Source organism: Peromyscus californicus, unplaced genomic scaffold, assembly GCF_007827085.1.
Source record: "Peromyscus californicus insignis strain IS unplaced genomic scaffold, ASM782708v3 Scaffold_4__1_contigs__length_199733344, whole genome shotgun sequence".
Taxonomy (NCBI): Eukaryota; Metazoa; Chordata; class Mammalia; order Rodentia; family Cricetidae; genus Peromyscus; species Peromyscus californicus.
Window position 1 is genome coordinate 83,521,660 of NW_026294562.1, and position 24,062 is coordinate 83,545,721.

At 43.6% G+C, this 24,062-nt stretch overlaps 2 protein-coding genes across 13 annotated transcripts in view; one reads left to right on the forward strand and one right to left on the reverse strand.

The window, feature by feature from the left end:
• Positions 1-1,573: 1,573 nt before the first annotated feature.
• Positions 1,574-24,053, reverse strand: Lyrm1 (LYR motif containing 1). 12 transcript variants are annotated; one of them, XM_052760906.1, is made up of 4 exons: positions 23,952-24,053; positions 9,122-9,312; positions 4,769-4,861; positions 1,574-2,724 (listed from the first exon to the last, which is right to left on the reverse strand). In XM_052760906.1, the coding sequence occupies exons 2-4, from the start codon at positions 9,278-9,280 to the stop codon at positions 2,608-2,610; spliced, it is 369 nt and encodes a 122-aa protein (XP_052616866.1). In that variant the 5' UTR covers positions 9,281-9,312; positions 23,952-24,053; the 3' UTR covers positions 1,574-2,607. The 12 variants fall into 12 exon arrangements, with proteins under 12 accessions (XP_052616866.1, XP_052616863.1, XP_052616868.1 ...); XM_052760903.1 differs by having other exon boundaries at positions 9,122-9,359; positions 23,952-24,049; XM_052760908.1 differs by having other exon boundaries at positions 9,122-9,288; positions 23,952-23,969.
• The window catches only part of Dcun1d3 (defective in cullin neddylation 1 domain containing 3), a 44,568-nt gene continuing 44,170 nt past the window's right edge, over positions 23,665-24,062 (forward strand). Inside the window, exon 1 of the mRNA XM_052760893.1 lies at positions 23,665-23,764. The gene's annotated coding sequence lies outside the window, so the exon portion shown is untranslated. The remainder of the gene's footprint in view (positions 23,765-24,062) is intronic.

Consider the following 24,062-nt stretch of genomic DNA (forward strand, 5'->3'; position numbering starts at 1 on the left):
ATTTAATTAAGACAAATCCCTCAGCTGGGTATGGTGGCCCATGCCTTTAATCCTAGCACTTGGGAGGCAGAGCCAGGCAGATCTGAGTTCAAGGCCAGCCTGGTCTACAGAGTGAGTTCCAGGATAGCCAGGGTGACACAGAAAAACCCTGTCTCAAAAAACCAAAGAAAAGAAAGAAAAAGAAAACTCCCTCACAGGTATCCAGATGTTTGGGCTTAGTTAATTCCAGATGTGGTCAAGTTGACACCAAGAATGACCATCAGACCCGATCACCCAGCTAGTCCTTGACCTTAAAATTTTTTTAGCTATTGAGCAGTTATGTTCAATTCTTGTTAGTGACAGAGAAGAATTTCATTGAGGGAGGGAACATAGGAAAGTAGCTTCTATTTTTAGGAGACAGAATACAAGAATTTAATGGACTTGAAGAGAAAGTGGGGAAATGATATTAAGAATAAGACATATGCCGGGCGGTGGTGGCGCATGCCTTTAATCCCAGCACTCGGGAGGCAGAGCCAGGCGGATCTCTGTGAGTTTGAGGCCAGCCTGGGCTACCAAGTGAGTTCCAGGAAAAGGCGCAAAGCTACACAGAGAACCCCTGTCTTGAAAAACCAAAAAAAAAAAAAAAAAAAAAAAGAATAAGACATATAAGCTGGACATGGTAGTGCACACCTGTAATCCTAGCATTCAAAACAGGCATGAGAACCTTGAGTTCAGTAAAGGCCAGCCTGGACTACAAAGTGAACCCACCTCAGATTCCATCTATCCATCCATCCATCCATCCATCCATCCATCCAAACATGTTATATAGTTTGGCAGCAAATTGATGTTTTATGTAATAGTATATACATCTTTGCAAAAGAAGCTAGTCATAGAAAAGTTACATTAAAGCTTACTGTCATGTAGAAGGTTCTCAAAGGTTGGCATAGCAATTAATCAGTCTTCCACTATGAAAAAGGCTGGTGGGAAGGGTAATTCTTAATGGTCAGTAGACTAAAGCAAAATTGGACATAGTCAAAACCACTTTGTCTCCTTGAGCCACTTAGAAAGGGAGCATGATGGAGATGGGCAAGTTGGGTCTCACTTGGTTCAGCACACCCAGCTTTCTTCTTATGTCCCACTGGCTGATTACCACATGAAGCTGAGTTGCTTGAGTTCACACATCCCATCTTCAATGGGAGATACTTAAACATTAAGTCATCTTCCATCAGGGTAATGCTTCTACACTGAGATTTGCTAGAAGAAGAGGAACCAAGCAGATGGCAGGTTGCTCTCTTCCAGTTCAAGCTAGCCTAGGATATGTCCTCACAGAATAGCCATGAAATAGCCAATATGCCTGCTAACACATTGACATTTCTTCCCTCACCAAGGCCTATCATCGCATTTGTATTGAATATGCATATACTATTTATGACTTCACTGATTGTCATGGTATACAATTTGTTATCCCCACTATTGCCAGTCCCTGAAGTACTTTCCCTGAACATGAGAAGGATGCTTCTCACACATGGCACAGGCCTTCTGCTGTTCCTAAGGTCACAAGACCATTATGGAAAAAAACACAAAGAGGCCCAAATAAGTGGGGATTTATCTTTATTAGTGAGGGCCACGCTCTGCTGATGTGCAAACAGAGTGCTGTGAACTCCACCTGACTCCACACATGCTTACTTTGTCCCATTTCTGTTTGGATATAACTTGGAAGTCAGCTTGGACCTTGTGCTTTTCAATTAGGTTCAAGTAGAACAAAATGAGTGCAATATAAATGCCAAGGAAGCTGTTTAGATCCTAAGTGCATCTTAAACAATCACATTTAAGATAAGGTAAACACATAACTAAGGCATGCATTTCCATTTATCAATAGGGAGAAGAAGGGTGTCATACCATTTTTCCATTAAAAAGACCACATGATCAGCTGGGTGTAGTGGCTCAGGTCTGTAATTCCAGCACTTGAGTAGTTGAAGCAGGAGGATCCACACAAGTTCAAGGCCAGTCTGGTCTACACAGAGAATTCTAGCCCAGCAAGTGTTACATAGGAAAACCCTGTCTCAAAACAACACCCCGCCCCCTCGCCAAAACCCAACAAAACAAAACAAGGTGTGATCAATTCAAAGATACCCTTATATTATAATGGAGTATATCTGGAAATTACAAGAGTCAGGAGGCCACAAAAAAGCCTATACAGAAATCACGTTTAAGCAAATGCATAACTTGTGGATAAACCTCTATTCAGTATTTTGGAAGCAACACAGTTTGGTAGCCGTGCAAACCTGCAGCCATCAGCTAAGCCTTTTCATCAGTTGATGTGTGCTACATGGCAGTCCCAGGAACTGCCTTCAGTCTTCCTCCACAAGCCTCAGACTTGCTTCCAAGGATGACTTCAGTGAAGATGTAGCACGGTCCATGACCTCTAGGGTCAATGTCAACAACTCAGGCAGCAGCAGGACCCTGAAAAACCCTGGGGATGCTTGCAGCCCCAGGTCATCTGTGAGGACCAACTCTGGAGATCTAAAGGAAGTGTTCTTTTCGCTTCTAATCAGGAAGGGCAGGTTGCCTGGTTTACATTCCAAATTGAGTCAGCTCACCAGTCTCAAAAGTCAACTGTCCTCTCCTTTAAGAAACTTCGTCATGAGACTGCAGATACACTGGTTTGGAACGTTTTCTCAGTTTCTCCTGGCTTTGAAGTCTCCGGCCTCGTAGTGGGGTGAGAGCCATTGGAGGCAGATGAATCTGAGTGAGAATAATGACGTGAGGAATCAATCATTAGTGCATCTTATATTCATTGAGGATTTACTATTTCCAACCACAGACTCAATGTTTATACGTCTGCATTCATTGATCTAGCCTTATGATAGCCTCTTAAGGAATTATAATTTTTTTTTTGTTTTTTGTTTTTTTGAGACAAGGTTTCTCTCTGTAGCCCCATTGTCCTGGAACTTGCTCTGTAGACCAGGCTGGCCTAGAACTCACGAAGATCCTCCTGTCTCTGCCTCCCAAGTGTTGGGATGAAAGGCGTTTGCCACCACTGCCTGGCTAGGAATTATAATTTTTATAGTTGAAAAAAAAATGGAGGCTCAGAGAAATTAAATACTGACTTGTTTGAGGTTATACATTAAGTGGTGGAACTGGATCTGAAGCCAGAATCTGGTTTAGAGCTTGTGCCCATCTATGCCATTGTGCCCAGACACAGGAAAAGAACTATGGATCCATTCAGCAAAATGGGCACCCAAAAAAGAAAGAAGAGAAAAGCTGCTTGCGTGCTAAGATGTTTAGTGCATGATGGGCATTGGTGCCAACTCAAATGCCTACCAAGGTAGAAAGCCGCTTACATTATGGCTGTGACTGCTAAGTATGAATAAATATGACTGACCCGCATTAAGAATCATTTCTGGGGGCTGGAGAGATGGCTCAGAGGTTAAGAGCACTGGCTGCTTTTCTAGAGGTCCTGAGTTCAATTCCCAGCAACCACATGGTGGCTCACAAACATCTATAATGAGATATGGTTCCCTCTTCTAGCCTGCAAGTCTGCATGTAGACAGAACATTGTATACATAATAAATAAAACTCTAAAAACTATTTATTAAAAAAAAGAATCATTTCTGGGTGTATGTGTGAGGGTATTTCCAGATAAGATCAGTATATGAATTATTGGAGCCAACAGACTGCCTTCTCCAATGTGGAGGGTCATCATCCATCCTAGGAAGGCTTGAAAAGAGAAGAGGCAAAGGATAAATTCCCTCCTTTTGCTTCTTGCTCACCTTATTTGAGCTGAGATACCTCATCTTCCCCTGCCTCTACCCCAGATTTCTACCATCAGCCCCCTTGGTTCTCAGGCTTTCAGGCTCAGACTGGATTGTGCTACTGACTTTCTCCTGGGTCTAAAGCCTCCATAGCTGTATGAGCCAATTCCTTACAAGAAACATCCTTTATACATATCCAGATTTGTCTGTCTGTCTATCTCTATCCATCCATCTGCCCATCCACTCCCCACCCTACCCACTCATCCATCCATCCATCCATCCATCCATCCATCCATCCATCCATCCATCCATCTGTATCTTCTGATCTCCTTTTACAGGTTCTGTTTCTCTGAGGAACCCTGACTTGTACAATGATGGCACATTCTTACAATAGCATTGAATGTAAACACTTTGGATTGAGGTAGAGTTGTATACAAAGATGCTCAGAAGAGAGGAAATAAGTAGGTAATAAAAACAATATACCTAGAGTTCCATGTATGAAGGAATGTGTGTACACATGTGTGTGTAAAACTAATATTACCAGATAATTAGCTTGAACTGATAAAGTATCAAATCGCTGCTTTTCTAAGTCAAAGAGTTGAAAACTGGTAATTTAAAAATTACAATGCTCTCTTCCATGAGGTGAGAATTTTTGGCAATTTTCACTTTCTACTTTCTGTAACCTTTAAATATTTTAACTTTACTTTTTTAGTATTTAAAAGTTTGCCTCTTATAATAAGAAAAGTAAAAGCATTTCATAAAAATGGGTAAATGCCCAAAGTAAAGCTTTATAACCATGAGCTGGTTTTCTCTTCCAGCTACGGGGAAGCTGCCCAAGAAGAGACCAGGTATTCACTGACATAGTGATTTACTGTGATGGGTTGGTGGCATACAAGGATAACTTACTTCCAACATGCTTCCTACAGTGGCTCTCAGCTCCTCAGCAAGTATTAGTCCCCACGGTAGCCATTCTTAGAAATAACTGGGTTGACAAGGCTAAGTGCCCACTACCTGTTCAGCACAGCCACACTTACTGGTCTTGGATAAGGAATCTGGTAATGCAGTCCGATCTCGATCCTGGCTGTGCATTCATCTATACACAGTTTAATCAGGTCTGGGTCTGTGAGCTATGTAAGGGGAAAATAAATGTGGCATTTAGTATCTTTATAATAGTATATAAAATATAATACCGATTTTCTTAAACTTTTCAGTTCACTACCCAGGAAAGTCAGTATTAGTAAATAAAAGTCTCTCCTACTCTTATCTTCCAGTTAACCTTTTTATGTGTCCCTCCAAAGTTAGTCTGTGAATATATAAATGCAAACACAGAGAATTAGCCATTTGAAATTATTTCTCCTTTTATTTATTGTTTTGTGTGTATGGTGGGGGGTGTGCATGTGCCATGGAATACATACATACCATGGTGCTTGTATGGAGGTCATATGGAGATGACAACTTTGTGGAGCTGGTTTTCTCCTTTGGTCTTTCTGTGGGTTCGAGGGATTGAACTTAGTTGTCAGGTTTCTGTGCTAAGCATCCTTACCCAATGAGCCGACTCACTGATCCTCACTTTTTTTTATACAGATATCTTAATCTATAAGTTTTGCTTTTTTAATTAACATTATTTGAAGCTCTTTTGGTATTCAGACATCAAGAGCCAATCTTCCTGAGAACTATCAAAATTCCAGCATAAGGCTTTATTATAACTTAACCACTTTGCTATTGATGGGCATTCCAGTTATTTCCAGCCTGTTACCATCTTAAACAATTCTGCTATAGATCTTTATGCAATTATTTGCTCATATGCCAATGTATCTAAGATGAATTCTCAGAGTGAGAATGCTAAGACAAACAGGCTACCTAGGTTAATGCATGTTTAATTCTCACAATATTCCCAGGTTACCTTCTGTAGTTTACACTAATTTATATCCCCATCAACAATCTGCAAACTTACATCCCCACCCATACCAAACGAGAGCTACTTCACACCCTCCCTACACTGACTAAAGCAGTGGTTCTCAACATGTAGGTTGCGACCCCCTTGGGGGTTGCATATCATATTACAATTCATAACAGTAGCAAAATTACAGTTAAGAAGTGGCAATGAAATCATTTAATGGTGGGGTCACCACAGCATGAGGAAGTGTGTTAAAGGGTCGCAGCATTAGGAAGGCTGAGAACCACTGCTTTAAAGGAACCCGGCTTTTCAGTAAGAGTAAGACACTGGAGAATGAGCTACCTAGTATTTTAAACTGTAAATTGTCTTCTCATTAGTAAAGGAGGAAAAAAGGGAGTTTTGAAATCCCAAATCAGGCCAATTGTGATAATGTACTTTCAAGTTAAAAAGTGAGATGTTTGGCTGGGTGGTAGTGGCCCACACCTTTAATCCCAGCACTCGAGGGAGAGGCAGGCAGATCTCTGTGAGTTCAAGGCCAGCCTGGGCTACAGAGTGAGATCCAGGACAGGCACCAAAACTACACTGAGAAACCCTGTCTCGAAAAACCAAAAAAAAAAAAAAATGTTTATTTGGGGGTGGGGGAAGGACACAGACAGACGGACGGACACAAAAACAAAACCCAGAAAGCCAAATCAGGGAAAGGTAGAAACTTTCATTTAGAGGGTGTAAAAAAATCAGCACCTGGATCTTCTAAGTTTGTGAGAGTGCTTCAAGGTAGCGTCAGAATTGCATCAGCCTCAGATGATACCCAGGGTGAAGTCTGGGCCCAGATGGCTTGGAAATTCCAAGAGAGTTCTTGTCCCCTGGTGCTTCTTGGAGTTCCAGGAACAGCAGCACAGAGAACTCAGCTGGGTCCCTTAGGGCAAAGGCTCAGCTCCCTGACCTGTGGCCTCAGAAGCTATTGCGCTACTGTCCACACTGGGACCAGATAGTCATGTTGCCATTGGCCTGCTGGGATTCAGAGCAATTACCAAGATAGCTTTGGATTATTAAATTTTTAGTGCAACCAGGGTTATAACAAACTGTTTATGCCTACACGAGGAACTAGGGGAAAAGAAAAGCCCCCTGACAAAGATGTGGCTAAAGGAGCTGGGCTTCTAGAACTCCAGCCAGCATCTAAATAAGCTTGGGCTACAGTTCTCCAAGTTCAGCCATTCACAGCTACTGCGTGATTGTGTGACATGCACACACCACCCTCTGTCTCATCCTTGGCCAATCCAGATCGAAGCTCAAGAATGACTTTGAAATAAACAAAAACCTAGTCTTGAATAGTTATTAGACAAGTGTGCCTTCACAGGTTTACTGGGTACATGCCACAGTATCCCCAGCACCAGGCCAGACCCATTGGGTTATGATCTCTGCCTTCAGCTATCAAAGACACTATCTGAGCAGATACATGATATGTGAAGACACAAAAAAGGCATAGTGGAAACTCGATGGGTGGCACATGCCGATAATTTCAGCACTCAGAAGTAGAGGCAAGAGGGTTTTGAGTTCAAATACAGTGTCTTCTGGATATGACAGGCCTGTTGCATTCATGAGCTCACTGCGGCTGTCGTTGCTTGTATAAGACCTACAGCAGATCAAGCCAGTCAACATTCCAGCATAGATGGGAGAGGCACTCACAAGGCTCCGCCCTAGCTGAGGAGCTATTGGCAGCTGAGGGCTACTAGGAGACTGTGAGTCAGTTCTCTTTAAGGGTGTGGTCCTGTAGGTCAGACATGCTCAGGTGGACAGCCCCACACCCATGAGTCCATGGGCAGCACAAACTGGGCTCGGTTTATTGAAAAAAAAAAAAAGACACGAAGTTGGGGTGGGTATGGTAAATCTGGGAAAAGTTTAGGAGTGAATATTGTCAAAATATATTGTGTACACATATGGGAATCTTAAAGGTTGGGTGTGGTGGTACACACACCTTTAATCCTATCACTGGGAGAAGAGGCTGGTTGGTGGTTGGATGTCTGTGAGTCATAGGACAGCCATATATATATATATATATATATATATATATATATATATATATATATATATATATATATATATATATATATATGATTTAATAAAAATATATTTAAAAACTAAATACAAAACAATAAAGCATGGAGGCTTCAGGCACTCCTACAAGAGAAGGTACTTTAGAATATGAGCATTTCTTTGGTGGCGTTTGTGTTGATTTTAATTCTGTTTCTTTCCATCTAACTGAAATCTATCTGAGGGACCTTATTTTGATTACTTTTTTATATATCCCAAATGTCTAGTCTAGTATTAGGCACTTGGTGGGATACTTGAACGAGGACTAAGAACAAAGAGTTTCTAAGTGGCAGCAGGCGACAGGAACTACAAGAAAGAAAAAAGGTGCGGGAGGGAGGTAGGGGACAGGGCTTGTAAATGGATGACTGACCGAGGTGAGGTCCTTCAGGTGGGTGGTCAGAAACGGAGGATGGGCCAGGCCTGGTGGAGCACGCCTTTAATCCCAGCACGAGGAAGGCAGAGACAGGGGAATCTCTGTGAGTTCGAGGCCAGCCTGGTCTACATAATGAGTTCCAGGACACCCGGCACTAAATAGACACTATTTAAAAAAAACAAAACAAAAGAAAACAAAAAAAAAAAAACCAAAAGAAAAACAAAACACGAAAAAACAGGAAAAAGAAAGAAAAGAACCAAGTCCGGGCATTCAAAAGTGGCTTCAGCACAGAGGCCACCCTTTAGCTGGCATGCAGGTAGTAGAAGGTGGTGTAGAGAAAACGCAACCAGAAAGACATAGGACACTAAGTTGTTTGGAAGACACCAAGCAGAAGTGGGCAAAGAGGAGCTGAGTACTGACAGTCACCTTCCATCCTTAGTGCCAGGCAGTTCTCCCAAGGGGATGGCAGCCAATGCTGGATGGTTTGTCAGGGTGACTCGAAACTGGATGGCTGGTGTCTGGGTGTTTGGTTCTTTTAACTAGGTAGTAGAAGCCCTATTTTCTGGGCTACCACTCTGTTGGCCAAAGAGTATGTAGCTAAGTTATGGAAGGAGCCCTGTGTCTTTTTCCACATTATAAATGGGTTTATAGTCAGAAGGCTTTGATTGGTTTCTGGATTGAGAAAAAGCATTTTACTGCATACCGCCTCTGGGAGTGGCTGGCCATCTGTATGTGAGGACCAGCTCTCACTGGCATGACTTCTGTCACCTGGCTCACTGGGTCTTCTGAGGATGCTAAGCTATTTACTGGCTGGACTGAGACCTGGTTCATCCAAAAGAGAGAAACACGGGCTGGGCTTGACTTTCTAGGAGTCGGCTGAACTGGCAAGCCTACCCAAGCTGCGTGATGGACCCTTCCCAGCTCTGGGAGTTGGATGAGTCTTCTTCAGTTAAGGTAGGAAAGAAATGAACAAATACCACAAGAAGATTCTCTGCTCCTTGCCACCTCCAGATGGGGCCTACTTACATTTTTGTTTTTCTGGAACAGTGTTCTGGCTTCACTTAGTATGTACTGTTTTTCTTTGATGGTGTCCTCCATCTGCCCTGATGCTGCCCGCCACTTCCGTGCAAGCCTGAAAATGCTCCGGTAGAGGCCAAGGACTTCTTGTCGTGTTGCTGTTGTCATCTTCAGACCTTCCAGAAGAGGAGGAGGAAAAGCTGCATACAAACGCAGTTTGAAGTAGTGGGCAGTCAGATGCACAGTTCTGGAATCAAGATTTTAAAAGAGTCTAGACACAACTGCTCCTTCTCAACAGGTCTGTGGCTAGCATTACCAGAATGACATAGTAGAAACATCAATGAGACATCTCCTTTGCTCTTTCCTCCTGGCTTTATGACTTTGAGACAGTCTCACAAGCTAGTCCTGTTTGGCCTGGAATGCCATATGTAAGCCAGATTGGCTTCAAACCATCTGTCTCAACCCCCTGAGTCCTAGGATTGCAGACCTGTACCTGAAGTTGAGGGCTCCCTAATTTGCTGTCTGCTATGAGTCCACTTTTACAATCATGGCAAGACCAAATTCACATTTATTATTTTTTAAAAACCAGACTGACTAGAATACCTCGGAAATGATTTTAGTTTCTGTTCTGGTAAATTTACATCGCTAACCTGAATGCCTGGAAGGCATATTTTAGTTTGTTTTGTTGAGACAGGGTCTCACTGTGTGGCCCTGGCTGGTCCAGCACTTGTTCTGCTTGTTTGTAGAGATGGAGTCTCATGACTTCTAACTCCAGATCCTCCTATCTCCACCAACCAAGTAAAGGTAGTGTTTGGTAGTCAGCTCTGAGCAGCAGCAGCCATCTGGAAAGGAGGGCCTGGAGATGTAGGCAGCAGGACCAGGCATGGGAGCACAGGCCTGTACCTGTAGGCCACAGGACCAGGCATGGGAGCACAGGCCTGTACCATGCTCTCAGCACTTAGAAGGCTGAGGAAGATCGTGAGTTCCAGCTAGCTCGGGATACATCTTTAAAAACAGTGGCATTTCATGCTTTTATAACATGAAATCCTAAAATGACAGTTATCATTTTTAAAACTGTGGTTACCAAATAAGTCAAACAGGGTCAGTCTCAAGTCTCAGCTTTACCCAGACATTGCAATTTCTCTTAGTTTAGAAAACATTTCTCAAAACTACCTTCTTGACCAATAAGAACTGCACAACTGAAGATCTTTCTCATGGCTGAAGATCTTCTGACCCCTCTGGCTTTTTCTATGAACACCAATTTTAGTTCCAGTGGGTGTGGCCAAATGAGAACTGACCTAAGTACACACCTTCTGTAAATTCTCGTTACTTTTATTTTTATGAAATATTTCAGACACAAAAAGACAAGAGAATAACATGATAGCTACATACAATAAGCCTTGAAGAACAAATTATGGAAACCCATGGCGTCATGTGGTTCCGCCCCCTCCCCCCCTCCGAACCCTTTCTAAATCAATCCTTTTTTTTTTTTTTTTTTTTGAGATAGGATCTCACTATTCAGCCTTGGCTGGCCTGGGACTCTCTATGTGGATCAGACTGGCCTTGAACTCACAAAGAACTGCCTCTCTCTGCCTCCAGGGCGCTAAGATTAAAGGCATGTATTATCATGTGCAGCCCTCTCTTTTTCTTTTGTTGAAAGTACCACTATTCTGACTGTTGTTTACCATCGTCATGAATCCTTTACATTTATTATACAAGACAGTTTTACAAGTTTAGAACTTCATATAGGTTCTTCAAGTTTGGGTGTCCCTCCCACCCCCTTCAGTTGAATTTGCAGGACTCATCCACACTGAACTCTAGTTCTGACATCACTGCTGCAGGTCACTTGACTCTACCAAGAAATTCCAATGCACTTGTCTATTCTGTTGATGGACATTTTGTTTGTTTGTTTGCTTTATTGAGACAGGGTTTCTCTGTTTACCTTTGGCTGCCCCAGACCTCTCTCTGTAGACTAGGTTGGCCTTGAATTCAGAAATTTGCCTGCCTCTGCCTCCCGAGTGCTGAGATTAAAGGCGTGCACCACCACTGCCTGGCTTGATGGGCATTTTTATAGCTTATGCAAAACTTAAGCCTATTTCTTCATATTTCTGTTTGCAAAAATTGAGAGAAAATACCAAGAAAAAAAAAGATGAGTCCTTGGAGTTCTCAGTCTGATTTAGAATGATGACTATTATGCTGTCTTAGACAAGAGGACAGGCTGCGAAGACAGATCTGGAGAGTAAGCAGCAGAGCCAGGTACACGGACATATCCGTAAGTCCAGAGATTTTTTTTTCAAACAAGCTTATCAGGATCGGGGAGGAGGCTGAAGGCTGCCGCTTAGGAACATAATCCATTTCCCACACCCTACCTGGGGCTGAAATGCTATGGAATGGTCCTTAGCTTATGAGAATCCCAGCCGCTATAGAATGAAGGAAGCAGGATTGGGTGTGTACATCTAGAAATTCCAAGTGCCTTCAAGGAATCCACCTTATAGAGAATTTCTTCTTCGAAGATGACCGCCCCTCCTAGTTCCTGGACCCTGGTGACTTTTCTTGAGCAACAAAGGAGTGGCCCAATACTTACCCATTTGATGGAAAGCTTGAAAGCACCACTTCCCCCACCCAAGCGTTTAAAGAATCAAAGTTATACTAACACCATCAATGATGCTTCACAGAAAAAATGCTTAAAAGGAATTCATAAAAACCAAGTGAGAACATCGTGGGTAATAAAAAGCCAGATGAGATGATGACATTTTTCCTGGTAAGGAAACAGGTTTCGGAGTTTCTGGCTCTCCCTAAAACTCCACAGTTTCATCTGAAAATACGTGAGTCAGTTCCTGTGAGGGGCAGTAGCATCAGCTAATGATTGCTTCACTTCCCTGTCATTAACAGATAAAACTTCCTTGGCTTTCAGATACTGGCAGAGGAAATCGAAGGTCAAACGTATTAAAACCCTAGCAAATTTCTCAAAGCCTGACTTTAATTGGTTTTCTTATACTACTCCAAGATCTCTGATCATAAGCCATAACATGACACACAAGACCTACAATTAGGTTACTCAAGGTAAGGAGTGCTAACAATTGACACTTAATAAGACTATTTTGAAAAGACTTTAATTAGTGTGTGTTTTGAAAACTAATCCAGAGAGGAAGATAGGTGATGATTCTCCAACATCAGTTGACCCAGAAAACCCAAGTAACCAAGACTGCCAGAGAGAAAAGTCAAAAGCTATCTTTACTACCAAGCACGTGAACAGGTCTAGACTATCGCTTCTAAGTCTTGAAAGAAAAGTCAAGGAAAGAGAAAAATGCATCTTTCATCATTTTCTGTTTTCTTACTGGGTTTCGATCAGTTCTTGGGGTGGAGGTGGGACTATGATTTTCTTGACTTGGGGTGCACACCCATATTGCTCCCTCTTTACTAGCCTTTTTTTTTAAATTAAAGACAAGGTCTTAGTATACAGCTTTTGACAGAAAATACCAAGAAAAAAAATGCCCTAGGTAGACCTGGCTGGCATGAGATTCACAGAGCTCTACCTACCTCTGCTTCCTAAGTGCTGAGATTAAAGGTGTGTGCTACACCACCTGACCTGATCTTTTTTTTTTTTTTGAACTTGACCGATTTCTACTCATCCTTTAGCTCCTCATGAAAACATAGATGTCTCAGAAAACCCTTCACACTCCCTAGTCTCTCCTTAACCACACACTCTGGGTTAGGAACCAAGTGAATCTTGATAGTTGTTCTTTATAGGGCTTATCACTCAAGTTCTGCTTTGTCAGTGTCTGGAGTCCTCCAATAAACCCTCATCTTTATGGGGACAGTTATTACATCTATGTCTTATTTACTGCTGGATTCTCTGCACCTAGAAAGGTTACATACAAGGAATTCAACCAACGTTTCCTGAAAACATGAAGTATCTCTCATGCTACAGAAAGCTTCAGGTTCTCAAACTGAATCAGTCATGCATAAAAATTTTATTAAAGTGCTTTTCTTTTTGGGTTTTTCTTTTGAGTCTTAGAAAGCAACTCATTTGCAAAAGTTGCCATTTCCTGAAGGTTTCCTTACCCAAGGATTTGATGGCTTGGGACCAACATTCTTCTCATGATTAATGCAATACAGGCAGCCTTTATCCTTATTTATGGTTGGTCAAGGGTTGATCTGATACAGTAGTGAGGTCTGCTGGGAGTTCCCCTTTGGCAAAATAAGGGACATTCAGCTTAGAAGTCAGAATTTGAATCTAAAATGGTCATGAAGTCTATTCTTAAGGAATTTCTTCAAAGTTCTATGATATTTATTCTTGATACTACTTGAAATATTTGTTCCTTTTCATCTCTTTAACTTCTAAATCCCAGGATGAAAGAAGAAAACGTAGGTGTGACGGAAGTAATTGTGACTGGAAGGTGACTCCTTTTTTAAAAGTCCCACTGCCTGTATAAGCAGAGTACTAAGATGAAATTTATCATTGAGTGCATATTTTATAGAAGTCTGGCACATTTTGCTGCTAGTGTTTTGGCCTCTAGTGCTCAGTTGAGAGAGGTTCCTAATGCACATATCTCAAAATTTGATTGTAGAGGTGATTTTAGATACAGAACACTCATATTCATTAGTTGTCATTACTTTAATATATACTGGAATGACCCATTACACCCATGATATAGATTTTTGTAGAGCCAAGGTGCCCCGCAGTGGGTGAAACATGCCATGCAGACACAGTGGCTGGTGGCGGGCATGATGGAAGTTACCCACACCCAGGCACATGTCCACGTGGAGAAGAATTTATTATAATAGAAAGACAGAGAGAGAGAGAGGAAGAAAGGAAAGGAGAGAGAGAGAGGAAGAGAAAGTGAGGGAAAGCGGAGGTGTGCACACCTCATGGCGGGGAAAGGAGGAAGGTGTGAAGAGGAAGAAGAAGGGAGGGGCTTTTCCTTAAAAGAGGCTTTACATCAGGACACAGGGCGGGTCCCCAAGGGGCGGGTCAGAATGCTAACAGTAGGTAGGCTAGGAATAAAGGTATTCAGAAAATTTCTAACCAGAGCATTGTGCACAAACCTGTAATCCCGACATTCAGAAGGCTGAAGTAGGAGGACTGCCATTAAGTCTGGGGCCAGCCTGGGCTACAATGTGAGTACCAGGTCAGCCAAAGGTACATAGTAAGACTGTCTCACTGTCAAGTCTATGCTTGTCTTGGCTCAACTTTCCACTCAGAGAGCTTGCCATTCTTTTCTTCTGGTCCTACCAAGTACCCCAGCACTCTCTCCCTAGGGCCCAGCATAAACCACCTATTGCTCTTTTGCAGTTGTTTTGGGTCTTTTTCTTCCTAGATTTTTCTGCTAACTCCTGGAGAGCAGGAACTTTGCCCTGCCATTACAGTAACAATAGCTACATTTGCTTTGCATTTACCAGGGGCTTCACACTCTACAAGGTACTTTACATACAACTCTGTAAACATCACAGCAATTCTGTTGGCAAGTGCTACTTCTATCCTCATTCTATAAAGGAAAACCCTGATAAAAAGAGAGATTAAATGTGTCCAAAGTCACACAGCTAGAAATAGGCAGGGCCAGTATTCAAACCCTATAATCTAGAGTCAGAGCCCAAGTTGTTAGTAAGTAAATAAACTGCTTGATCTTGATAAATGTTGTTGAATATCTGTTGCATGCTCTAAAGGGCTTAGTCATTACAACGAAGGAAGCTAAATAATTCTATTAAAAGAAGCCATAGAATTCTATTATCTTTCCATACAACGAGCCAAATGAATGTTCTGCACCTTGGTATATTTTATAAAATCTCCACTTGCCCCGGTTACTTCTTCAAAAAGCATTTTATACACCAATACCCTTAAAAGGAGGCTGTGACCCTGGCTGGCATGCTCTGCTCTTCAGTCCTCTGTGATAATCCCTCTGACTCTAAGGGGAGCTGGCATCACAGAAGAGAAAACAAGAGACTCATCATACTGTTACAACCCTGCAGACCTTAAGTCTCCTTCACCAGGGATCCCATCTATTGACCCATTCAGCATTTATTGGCTATGTCTACCATGTCCAAGACCATGTGGGTCTGGGGATAGCTTATCTTCTAGTGGTAGAGACAGGATATACAAGATATACAAGAAAACCAAAGAATTTCAGATAGTAATATGTTCTGAATGAAACAAACAGAAACGGAAGCCGGGCTCTGAAAGAAATGAAGGAGACTAATAATGGGAAGTCAAGAGGAGGGTGGTGCAGGGAAGTGGGCAGCAGAAGCAAAGCTGTGGGGCAGGTCAAGAGCAAAGAGAACTGTGAACTCAAGTGAGGACTTGTCAGGGAGGCCACAGGTCAACACAATCCAGCAGTGATGGGAGAGGAGGCCTGGAGGAGAAAAGGAAGACACTAACACACGTGAAGCAAGTGGGAGCAACATGTTCTGCTTTACACTGTAAAAAATGTGCTGGAGCCAAACGATAGCATCACTGCTTATGATTCCATCTCTCTTATAGAGGAGGAAATGTGAGATTGGTCTAACGTCACCTAGCCAACAGGAAGAGTCAAGATGAAGAGCCTCAAGAGTTGAGTGATTATTTCCTTGTCTGATCACAAGCCTTTGTTTTCATTTTGGAGTCAGTATGGGGACTTATCATGGGCAGTGATCAATCAAGAAACAGATAAAACAAAAGCCGTGAAAACATGTACTCATCTTGCTGTTGGCTGTGAAGGATTTGAGTACAGTGAAAGGATCTGGGGAGGCTCCAAAAACATATTCTATCAGGAATGCCTAGGCCCTTGGTATGTCCCAATCTAGTTTGACAGGAGGCCAACAGACAGATTTGCTAGCACTAGAAGCCTCATTGGCTTCACTGTTTTCTTCATCTCTGGAGTACTTTGGAAAACCCACTGCAGCATGAACATTTAAGAGTTTTAAAAAAGTATGTGTGTGTGTGTGCACCTAGTGTATGTATGTGCATGGTGTGAGCGCAGGAGCCCAAGGTCAGAAGAGGAATTGGATCCCCGGAAACTAGATTTGAAGGTGGTTGTGTGTCATGTGTGGGTGCTGGGTCCTCTGAAGAGAAATGCTTTTAACCCCTGAGTCATCTCTCCAGTCCCCATTTAGGAGTTTAAAAGACAATTCCCCTTCTGCAAATGAAGTTTATAGAAGTATGACTCTGGTCTCAAGAATGTCAAACTTCCAGCCGCTGGATGAGGCTTTGCTTTCTCCTGAATAAAAAGTGCTACAGCACAAACAGGGACAAAAAGCGAAAGAGGAAAAGGCAAAGTAACCCAACTTTCAAGCCTCGGAGGTAAAGAGAAAAAACCCATTCCATTGCTTTCATGAAAGATCTGACTCTAGGATTTCTTTTTTTCCTTCATCGCATCGCGCTATAGTCAAAATTTCCCTCTCGAGTACTCCATGACTTAGGGTGGGTGTGGGAGACCAGCTCCCACTTTTTTCCCAAGGGTACTCTTGAGGAAGGAGAAGTGGGAAATATTTAGATAGAGATATAGAGGGAGAGAGACAGAATACAGGATAGCCTCGGAAGGGCCTGGGTCAAAACCCACCAGCCCCTTCTGTCTCTGCTAAAGGGCTTTTAAAGGAATGCCAAGGGGTGGAACAAAAGACCTCTGTGGTGATATATTGTGTCCCCCAATATATTGTGCATCCTAATAAACTTATCTGGGGTCAGAGGACAGAACAGCCACTAGATAGACATAGAGGCCAGAAAATGATGGCACACACACCTTTAATCCTAGCATTCTGGAGGCAGAGATCCATCTGGATCTCTGTGAATTCAAAGCCACACTGGAAACAGCCAGGCATGGTGACACACACCTTTAATCCCATGAAGTGATGGCAGGAAGTAGAAAGGTATATAAGGTTTGAGGACCAGGAACTAGGGCTGGTTAAGCTTTTAGGCTTTTGAGCAGCAGTTCAGCTGAGATTCACTCCGGATGAGGACTCAGAGGCTTTCAGTTTGAAGAAATGAGATCAGCTGAGGAACTGGCGAGGTGAGGTTAGCTGTGGCTGGTTCTGTTTCTCTGATCTTTCGGCATTCACCCCAATACCTGGCTCTGGGTTTGTTTTTTATTAATAAGACCTTTTAAGATTCGTGCTACAGACCTCCACCCAGCACAGCCAAGTGCAGACCATCCCAAACACCTCGTAACCAGGCACGCGGTCAAGCCATCCCCAATGCAGCCCTGCTGTGTAAAACAAGCTTGGCTCTCACTAGGAAACCTCTGTGGGCTCCCACAGGTGGTGATGGGGAAGGCGGTGAAATTCACCCAGACAAAATCAGTCCTGCTGCTCTGCCTCTTTGGATACGGCATCCCTTCTTGCCTTGTGAAGCCCCCAAATGACACAGGCAAAATATTCCTTGCCCACCTGCTGCTTTCTCTGCCTATCTCTTGACCTGCTGTCATTGCATCTTTCTAATGCAGGGACTACGGCAGTGTCCCTGTGTGCATCCCTAGCATCTCCACCTTACCCCATACATCAGACTCTAATTTTTTTTAGTTTTTGACGCCTGTCCTGGATCTCGCTTTGTAGATCAGGCTGGCCTCGAACTCACAGAGATCCGCCTGCCTCTGCCTCCTGAGTGCTGGGATTAAAGGCGTATGCCACCACCGCCCGGCGGCTTATGGTTCTTAAGAGAGTTAAGTCTCACACCTGTGACACAACCCTCACCTTTTTTTTTTTTTTCCTGAGACAAGGTTTCTCTGTATAGTCCTGGCTGTCCTGGAACTCACCCTTTAGATCAAGTTGGCTTAGAATTCAGAGATCTACCTACCTCTGCCTCCTAAGTGCTGGGATTAAAGTCATGCACCTGCCTGGCTACAATCTCACTTCTTTTAAGGTCAGTCATGGTTTGTCACTAGCCCCAAGGGCCCTATTTCCAGGAAGCTTAGTCAATGAAATGGTACATTGCATCCAATGATCTAATTTTAAAAACAACCCAGAAAACTCTACTTTAAAGCACTTGTCATTTGGGGAACTGAAATGCTGGTTTTTGTTCACGTGTTTTGAGACAGGATCTCTCTATTATGTAGCTCTGGGTGTCCTGGAACTATATAGACCAGGCTGGCTGCAAACTCAGAGATTCCCCCTGCCTCTGCCTGCCTCCTGAGTGCTGAGGTCAAAGGTGTGCACCACCACTCCCAGTCCTGAAATGCTTTTGATAATGCCCAAATAACCACTTTCACTGAGCTCAGCCTGTGCCTCAGTTTCCAGGAGTGTTGAAGTTTCTTTGGCAGCACTGGGGATTGCACAAGGAAGGCCTTGTGCATGCAGGGCACACACTTCAGTACCGAACTATATCCCCCAATGTCCTTTGACTTTTCATTCTGAGACACGGTCTCACCAAGTTGCCCAAACTGGTCTTGAACCCAAGAAGAGCCTTAACTTCTTGCTCCTCAAGAGCAGCTGGGATTCTAGGTTTGTATCACCAAGCTTTACTGGCGCCTCAGTTTCTTAAAATGTAATATACAACCACAGAACAGTTTTCAGAGCTGTAAGGATTATTTATGGGCTACTCCATTAAAATACTTAGCACTGGGAAGTAAACGCATAAGCTACCTGAATAGGAGGAAATGAGAGTAGTGAGGCCTTTTATCTATGGTAAGCTTTGTCTGCAGAAAATGGAAAAGTATGTAGCCTGTTGGTGAATTTGCTGCTTTGTGGTAATAATGGATTTTCCGAAAGCTACTTCCCTCTGATCATTAATAATCCCTGTGCAGTAAAGTGCTATTGTTCTTCAGTATGAGTAAATAACCCTGCTGGAGACACCGGCTTATCTTCAGACCCCAATGCGTGCTTCTTACTGGAAATATAACGCAGGTGCCAACACTAAGCTTTCCTTCCTATGTCTCTTCCTTTATCTCGTTCTAACTCTTTACCATCGATGCTCTTTTCTCCTACAGCTTTTCTAGTCACTGCTTTTTGTCAGACACTGGCTGGTACACTGAATGATTTTATTGTTACAAATGAACAATCTTCAAGTCAAACTGTGCCCCACAGGTCCTGGTCCCCAGGCTTCTATCCCCTACACACACACACACACACACACACACACACACACACACACACACACACACGATGGTTTCCTGTCCTACATTTAGTTCTTTGTTATTAGAATCTGAAGAGGTAAGTGATACCACACAGTTGTGCAATTCTCAGGATACGTTCATTCAGTGTACTTCATACCACAACGATTCTCTGAAACAGCATTTTTTATACAAAAAAAATTTACAAGAATATGGTGTATAAGAGATGGACCTGGGAAGGAGCTAGATAATACATTTATCAAAGGGAAAATGAAAATAGGTTAGATCCTGAAACATGGGAAGTCATCAGAACAAAGGGGAAATTCAAAATATCCATACCAGAAGGATTTGAAAAATAACTATCCCAAGGAACGCAATAGAGGCAAACGTGCATCCTACTGCTGGTGTTCCTGGACTTGCAGACAGTGCAAGGTCCTGACTGTCCTGACTGGGAGCGGGACCTGGAAGCTGCCGAAACATCGGGGCTATTTCCAGCTCAGGAAAAGATTAAAATTCAAAGTATAGTCTCTAGTGAATGTATCATTTTCACATCATTGAAAAGTTGAAATTATTTTTATGTTGGGAACCACTAGTGTATCATGACAGCACTGGAGCACCCATCAAGATTATATGCATACATAAGACCAACCTAGAATTGCAAGAGATATATATCAATCAACCAGTCAACTTATACTTTCCTATTCAAGGCAGAAATTCTAAGTGGAAATCCATTTTATGGTTCCTCAATTCAAAATAAATGGGTATATTATTCCTCACCAGAATGCCTCATCCTGAATGCTGGGATTATAGGCATGTGCCAGCATATTTTAAGAAACAAAGACAATGGTTAGCCAGAGATGTTTAAAACCAGTTACCCAAAGTCAGCTGTGTGAGAGAGAGATGGGGGCACTGGGAAAAAGTCAATGTTAGAGACCCATTCATAATTCTCCAGTCAGTATCTTCAACAATTCATAACAAGTAGGGAAGTCAGAGAGCCCAAACATTAACTTAAATTCCTGCTTTGTGACATTCTTCTAAGAAACTGGATTAGAAATGTGCAAAAAAGGCTTTCGTGGATGTAGGGCATGGTGGTGCACACCTTTAATCCCAGCACTCAGGAGTTCAAGACCAGCCTTTACAGAGCAAATTGTAGAACAGTCAAGGCTACACAGAGAAACCCTGTCTTGAAACAAAACAAAACAATGGGCTTTGTCGACAACATTGGGCACAGCTGGAGATCTCTTGCACCTGACTCTACATCCAACTATTAGAAAGACAACAGCATTATGCATTGGGAACCATGTTTTCAGAACATTCTCCAAGGACTCTTTAGTTATCAAATGAATAACTTTATATGTAGGGCCCAAGAGCTCCTTACCAGACTGTCCTGATCAGGAACAATGGCTGCCTGGCTTTATTTGTGAGGAATGATTGGCACCCAGAGTCTTTTTTTTTTGTTGGAGCTGAGGACCAACCCAGGGCCTTGTGCTTGCTAGGCAAGCGCTTTACCACTGAGCTAAATCACCAACCCCCACCCAGAGTCCTTAAATCCAACACTGAAAAAAACAACTTTCTATGATAATACTCTTTTGTCTGTTCTATCCAATAGGGCAGAGACTAGCCACATGCAGCTACTGGACATCTGGAATATGTGTCTAAGTAACTATTATTTAAATTTAGTTACATGTGACTAATCGCTACATATGGATAGCACAGTTCTTAAGTCAATTACAAATGAGTGTCGGTTTGGGAGTGGAAGTAAGGAGAGATGCTTTGGCTGACTTGGGACATAAGCCACATACAAAGTGCAAGCAACTCTTTGGCTTTGGCTGCTGCTGTGTAGGGATCTCTAGGAACTTCAGACTGGTGTTGTTAGACTGTCCAATTTTTTCAAACAAAGCCAAAAATCTGGATTCTGATGCTCACGTTTTAACAACTGGCAAGCAGATTTAAAAAAAAAAAAGAATTTAAATCATGTTGTGTGGACTGAATATGCTTGCTGGCATTATCTGTCTTGCCAGCTTCCAACTTTTAATCTAGGCCAACCCTATCAGCTCGAAGAGAAGGAACTTTTCCAAGGCTACCCTATTAGTTGCAGATCCAAGAATGAAACCCAGGCCTTCTGATTCTGCTGATAGCCTTTCCATTGAGATTCACTATAATGGTAGTGCCATCTGCAGCAGCAGGGACAAAACTCCCTTTATAAGAATTCCAAGGCTGTGAACCAGCCATCTCCAGTACCCAGGCAGGACTTCCAGTGGAGAGACTGGGACACCAACGCAGCCACTAACCCTTCGACCTACAATTTGTCCTGCCTACAAAATGTGCTAAGGCAAAGACAGCACAGAAACTGTGGAAGTGACCAACTAAAGACAGGCACAGCTGGGGACCCATACCCTGAAGGAAGCTCCCAGCAGAGGGCTAGGACCCAGAGGTGGGATACCCCAGAGATCTAGGATAGAACCAAACATAAATGAAAAAAAAAAAAAAAAAGTCAATGAAATGATCTCTAAGGATATTCTGCTATAGTCATAGATTGGTGTCTAGTCCAATTGTCATCAGAGGGGCTTCACCCAGCAACTGATGGAAACAGATGCAGATCCACAGCCAAACATAGGTAGAGTTCAGGGAAACCTGCAGAAGATGGGGAGGAAAGATTGCAGGACCCAGTGGTGTCAAGGGTACCACAAGAAAACCCACAGAACCTACTAACATGGGCCCACAGAGACTGAAACCAACGACTGGGGAGCCTGCATGGGACTGACCTAGGCCTTCTGTATATGTTACAGTTGTGTAGCTTGGTCTTGTGAGACTCCCTAAAAGTAAAGAGTAGGGGATATGTCTGACTGTGTTGCCTCCCACAGGATTGCCTCATCCATCCTTTTTTTTTTTTTTTTTTTTGGTTTTTTAGAGACAGGATTTCTCAGTGTTGTTTTGGTGCCTGTCCTGGATCTTGTGGATCTCTTTTGAGGCCAGTCTGGTCTACAGAGTGAGTTAAGTTCCAGGACAGCTGGAACAGTTAAGTTCCAGGGCTGTTAACACAGAGAACCCTATCTCAAAAAAACAAAACATAAGGCTGGTATCTTATAAGGTGTTCCTACCCGATACAGCAAAACTGTTGGACCCCATGGGCAAGTCTCTGTATTAGGAGCCACGGAGACACAAAGAGGAAGCAGTTTTTTTAGAAGCCAAACGTGTAAACCAACATTTATCAAGAATCAGGTAATGCACACAGATTACTTGTATACAAGTCCCAAAGCACTGACAGCTGAGAGAGCAGGAAGATAAAAGTCAGGGTTTCATGGGATGATCGTGAGGATTGATCCTATTGTTTAAGGATATCAAGCGAACCTCCTCATCTTTGAGGTGTTACTCTTGTTGAGCTTCCTGTTGGCTTCTACCCCTTCTGGGTGGTCTTTAAATGTGAGGAGACCTAAGGAATTCGTGAACTTTCCTGTCTACTCCCCATTCCTGGCTCTAGGAATAAAGTCTACATTTATTATCTCCACCCATGACTTTTCTTCCAACTTGTCTACTTCATTTCTGGACATCTTCATTCGGGCTGTAAAATGACTTCTGACATACCTTCAAGAGAACTTAGACTATTCCTTTCCAAACTGTTTTCTCTAGGGAAACATCTCTGGTTCCACCCTCTTCCACACACTTCATACCCAGCTCAGCAGTCAGCCTGGCATGCTCAAGCTCCCCAATATATTCGGAGTCAATTTTCTTCCAGTACCGCGGTCACCTCTCCTGTGGCATCAGCAAACAGCCTCTTCAGAGGCTGAACTACCTTCTCTATCCAGCAGCAATTTTTAAAAATGTAAATAAGGTCTGGTCAATCACTATACTTCAGGAAGTAGTAATACAAAGGCCAAACCCTTGTATTTCTGCAACTCCAAACCTTCAAACTCTTCGGCCTTTTGTTTCCAACGTTATCCCTTTAGCACTTTTTTCCACCAAGACAGTTCTTCCCTTCTCCCGTCCTCTCTCTTAAACCCCGGAGAGGCTTTCTTTCCACTCCATGCAGCCTTTGGGGCAGCTGTATCTTCTGCACCCATTTACTTATTAATGAGAAGTTCACGAACAAGGCTTCCTTTTTTTTCTCGGCTGCTCATCGGTAATGAAACTAGCCTTCATGGTCCCCTGAAGGCTGACGACTACATCCGGGTTCGTTTGGGTGGCCCCTCTCAAGGCAGGAACCTCTCCAGCCTCCCAGAACTGCCCCTGTCGCCTTCCATTTACATTCGAAAAGTCTGAAGGGTCCCATGCCAGGGCTCGCCCACGTGCCACTTCCTTTAGGCAGGTCTCCCGAGGCCAGCAGCGAGGCCACCGAGGCGCCCTCGCGAGGCTGGGGTCACACAGGCGCGTCTCCTAGCAACCCCACACCCTCACCTCATCCCTGCCCCAAGGGAGCCAACCCCTTTCCCCAGTCCCCCGCGACGGGAGCCGGCGTCTCCATCCTTACACTCACTCTGCGTCAGTCCTGCCTTCCCCCACCCACAGGAGCCGGCTGCGAGGAGGCGGTGCCAGGAGCTCTGCCGAGCCTTGGCTACACCGAGCTCCATCCAGCAGGTCCGGTAGGCCAGGCCGGGCCAAACCACCGGGCGGACCGCTGTGGAAGCATGAGACCCAGGTCAGAGGTCGTCTCAAACCTCCTCAAACTTCCAGCTCTAGCCCACTCCTCGCCGCACTCAACAACCTCCCTCTCCCGCTGCTTTCCCTTCACCCTTTCGTTATCCCCTTCCCCCATTTCCAGTTAGAAAATGGCCCGGCCCAGCTCCTCGTAGCCCACCCTCCGCCGCTCCTCTCCTTGCCCTTACTTGGAGACGGCTTCGGACGTCCGCGCGCACGTCGTGACGTCACCCTCCTCGCTCCCGTCCCCGCCCCTCTCCCATTCTCTCCCTCCTGGAGCCGGCGGCCGGCGGGGTTAC

Coding starts and splice junctions, on each gene's coding strand:
- Lyrm1 (XM_052760896.1), bottom strand. CDS start 23,696: ATGGAGCTCGGTGTAGCCAAGGCTCGGCAGAGCTCCTGGCACCGCCTC. Junction 9,313..23,596: donor AGGACTGACGCAGAGTGAGT/GTAAGGATGGAG, acceptor GTTTGTATGCAG/CTTTTCCTCCTCCTCTTCTG. Junction 4,862..9,121: donor TGTTCCAGAAAAACAAAAAT/GTAAGTAGGCCC, acceptor CCCCTTACATAG/CTCACAGACCCAGACCTGAT.